General features: G+C 47.4%; 1 protein-coding gene across 1 annotated transcript in view; it reads right to left on the bottom strand.

The window, feature by feature from the left end:
* Positions 1 to 236: 236 nt before the first annotated feature.
* Positions 237 to 4,240, bottom strand: part of epb41l4a (erythrocyte membrane protein band 4.1 like 4A) — a 51,315-nt gene continuing 47,311 nt past the window's right edge. The window contains exons 22-24 of the mRNA XM_084441840.1: positions 1,277 to 1,387; positions 1,036 to 1,114; positions 237 to 884 (exon numbers count right to left, since the gene is read on the bottom strand). Coding sequence (XP_084297966.1) covers positions 774 to 884; positions 1,036 to 1,114; positions 1,277 to 1,387 — 301 coding nt within the window. The 3' untranslated portion in view covers positions 237 to 773. The remainder of the gene's footprint in view (positions 885 to 1,035; positions 1,115 to 1,276; positions 1,388 to 4,240) is intronic.

The raw sequence follows: 4,240 nt of genomic DNA, 5'->3' as shown, positions 1-4,240 counted from the left end.
GAGCATTTCCGACCTGAGTCGAAATACAATTGGCTGTTGTCTGGCACAAAGGAGCCAATGGGCTGTTCCCGTACATGCAGCGAACCCCAGACACCTGATCCTCCAGGCGGAAACGCTCAAGCAATTGAAAGTATTTCAAAATTGTATTTGGACCCAGGTCAGGAGTATATATATACAGTAAACACCTTTACAACACATATCAAACCTAGCTTCCACATGGAGATGAGTATGTCTGAGTAAAAAAAACACTTTGGATGTTTTAATACTGCATTATTGATACCACAGGTCAACTCATAACACGTGTGTATGTGTGTTTGTGTGTGTGTGGGGGGTGGGGGGGGGGGGGGAGGGGTGCATAGTAAAACGTGATCGGGGTCATCTGCAGACCGTGGTCTCATCCTTCATGTGATCAGCAGAATCAAAGGAGACGTGATATCATTGACTTTGCGACGCTGATGAACTTGGCGCTATGCGTGCGCGGGCGGGCGACTGAGGGGGGAGGGGCTGCGTGTTGCGTTGACTCGCTGCGGGGTGTAAGGACCTACTGAGCTCTACGATGTCATCAGTCCAGCCGAGCCTGAGGGGGCCTGGATTCGCCTGTTGGTGTGAAGATACGTGGTCACCAAAGTTCCTTTTCCACGTGCGTCTCGTTTTTTTGTTGTTAATTTTTTTAATTATGTTGGGGGGACGGGACGGTGGGGGGAGGGGGGTGTGTGGGGGGGGGGGGGGTGGCACGGGTCCTGTGTGGCGGTGGTCCGGCGCTGGTCCGGCGGTCACGTCTCCGTCTTGGTCCTGGGAGCGTGGGTGGTCTTCACCACCTTGACGCTGCTCTTCACCTCCACCTCGCTGATCTCCGACAGCTTGTCTTTGGAGCCGTGCTTCTTCTGGAGAGACGCGGGCACAAACACGCTCGCCGTCACGTCGGGGGATCATCAACCGCAGGGTTGGTAGTACAGTAGTTATGAGGTCTACTGCGTCGTATTCTGCTATACTGTGTGATGATGTACTATATCCTGGGAGGGGGGCGGGGCTCACCTGAGAGGGGGTGGAGCTTGATCCTGGTACATCAGCGTTACGAGTCACAGGTAAGGGAGGCACCAGGTCTGTCCTAGAGCTGGGGAGTCACAGGGGTAGGAATTAAACAACAACAGCAACAACAACAACAACAAGAGAGTCTTAATATGGAATCACAAACTCCTACTCGTATCTTCTATGGCGGCAGTCGCCAGCGAGGAGGAGAGATTAAACCTGACCTCAGAGAGGCGCTGTCACTCACTTGACCTCCGAGAGGACGGAGCGCTCCCCGTCGGAACACTGCGAGCGCCGGTACTGACGGAAGCTCCGGGGAGAATGGGAGTGGCGGATTTTGATCGGGTCACCTTGGGTTCTGGGGGGGGGGGGGGGGGAGTTAGAGAACAGAATAATTAGAACCTCCGCCTCAGGTGTTCCCTTCCATCTGTGCTGCAGGTGCTCCAGTCCGCTGCACGCCATTCGGCGTTGGGGGGGGGGGGGGGGGCGTCTTTCTCGGGCGCTGTGGATTTACATAGAGACCCCCGTAGGAAGGGGTCTCACTATTCCAGGGTCATGCACACGTCTGTCTGGCTGCGCATGTAAACAGAGATGAGGACCGAGGCATGGAGGGATGGTTTGTTTTGATTGAAATAGGATTATATATGGCTTCCCTGCGCTTTTACTGTACTTTACTGAACTTTTACTCTTCTGAGCTGATGTATTGTTTTTAATGTGAGTACTGTGTGAGGCTGTTGCCACTCTTGGCCAGGTCGCTCTTTAAAATGAGATTTTAATCTAAATGGGTCTTAACCTGGTTAATTAAAGGTTAATGATGGAGAGAGGGACAGAGAGAGGGATGGAGAGAAGGAAGGAGAGAGGGATGGAGGGAAGGAGAGAGGGATAAAGATAGAGAGAGGGATGGAGGGAAGGAGAGAGGAACAGAGAGAGGGATGGAGAGAGGGAAGGAGAGAGGGATGGAGGGAAGGAGAGAGGGATAAAGATTGAGAGAGGGATGGAGGGAAGGAGAGAGGAACAGAGAGAGGGATGGAGGGATGGAGAGAGGGAAGGGAGTGGAGTGACGGGAAATAATGGCCCTCAGGACACAGAACAGTCAGGTTATAAGTTCTACGCTCGTGGAAATCACTGATGTCTGGCAATGCTTATCTTACGACGCAAATGTATCTGTGTGGCGATCTGTCTCGTCTACATTATAATGAGAGATGGCAGTCTGCATGTGGAGTTGTTCAATGTGTGTGTGTGATGATGTCTTAAAGTCGCACAGAAACGGACGTTTGAGATCATCTAACTTCCGTAGTTTGATGTATTTCCGACCCAAACAAGCTATGAGGGTGGGACGTATGTTTAGAGGAATTTGATTGGAACATTGACAAGTGGACGGGTTTTAAGAACTTTAAACCTCGGATACTCTAGAAGACTTGGGAGTATACACTAGATGACTGGCTTCTGCTGATTTTTGTATGACAACTGAAAAACTGGGTATAGCACATTTAACGACTGGACCAGTTTACACTACACGATTGCGTCCAGAATCTGCTCCAAAATATCAAACATGTTTGATATGCTCCGACTCACTCCGACTCGGATCGGCAGAAGTCTGTTCTCATCATACACTTGCCGATTTAAATCTGTACCCCTCATACACTTACAGATTTCTGTGCCAAATTGCCACTCCGACTACCCCCAACTAGTGCAGACTGCTGCTGACTAGGACAGACTCGGCAGGATTGTGAATCATGTATAAAATCGGGTATAATATCTTGTAGTGTATCCTCAGCTTTAGACAGATTCGATAGAAGGATAGCGTCGATTGACGGGTGGATGTCGTGAGATTATTGGCCTAAAATCTAAGGTACCTGTTGTCGTCATTGCACGTGACCTACCGTTTTCCAGGAAGTAAGAAATTATATACTTTGATATAAGATTACAACAAAAGTAGAATTTTGTAATTTTGGGGCATACACCGTTGAATAGGTGAACACTATGACCAATTATGTGAACCAAAATGGGACAGAATGCCTTTTTCATTTCTGTGCGACTTTAAAGGACAATGCTCGTTTTTGACAACCTGGACCTTATTTACGACATATTATAAGACGTTTGACTCACCGAGATCACTTTGGTGTAGTTCGGAGGCCTGTAGAAGAAATGTAAAATCCAGCGCGAGCCAGTATATCCATGTAATGGCGGTGATCGGGGCAACGAGAATGCAGCTACTAAAAATCTATTTTCTGCTGCGAAACGGTTGTTTTCATCAATCTGTCTGGATGAATCGCTAGTTGTGCTTCCATAGAGAGCATAGGCCTGTTGTGGTATTTTCCATGCCTCTGTAATATGATCTTTAGAAACGTCGTTAGACACGAAATAGCTTCCTCACTTGCTCCAGCACGCATGCGCACAGCGTGCTGGAGCAACGATTGCGCGCTGTGCGCATTAGTGCTGGAGAAAGTGAGGAAGTTATTTCGTTTCGAAAGACGTTTCTAAAGATCATGGCATGTGAAAACCACAACAGTTATGCTCTATGTAAGCACAACTAGCGATTCATCCAGACAGATTGATGAAAACAACCGTTTCGCGGCAGAAAATAGATTTTTAGTAGCTGCATTCTCGTTGCCCCGATCACCGCCATTACATGGATATACTGGCTCATGCTGGATTTTACATTTCTTCTACAGGCCTCCGAACTACACCAAAGTGATCTCGGTGAGTCAAACGTCTTATAATATGTCGTAAATAAGGTCCAGGTTGTCAAAAACGAGCATTGTCCTTTAAAAAGACTAGTTTGGTGTTTAGCATCACAAGCTCTGTTATAAGGTTATTTACAGTCATATCAGCATTTTGACAAACTGCACTCTTGAGATATTCGTGCTCATTGCTCATGTTATAGCTATACATACACAGTGGATCTTTGTGGGCATACCTGTATAGGATATCTTTCAAAAAACACCATAAACTCTAGCTTTCAAAGACAGGAAATTCACAGAGTGGCCATGGTGTCCACTGATGTTCTGACATAAATTGTCGCGAATTATGCTTCGTATCTATCCACTGATTTGTATAGACACCAAAGCCGGAGATGTTTAGATTTATCCGCAGCAGGAAACCAGAAATAGGCCTACTTCTGAACTGTTTCCTGTTTGAAAATAAGAGAGATTATGGTGTTTTTTGAAGGATATGCTATACGCCCATAGTGATCCATTGGATAAATAGC

Source organism: Borostomias antarcticus (genome assembly GCF_949987555.1).
Source record: "Borostomias antarcticus genome assembly, chromosome: 8".
In the NCBI taxonomy this organism is placed as follows: Eukaryota; Metazoa; Chordata; class Actinopteri; order Stomiiformes; family Stomiidae; genus Borostomias; species Borostomias antarcticus.
The sequence above is the reverse complement of the archived record's forward strand: the minus strand, read 5'-3'. Positions and strand labels throughout refer to the sequence as shown.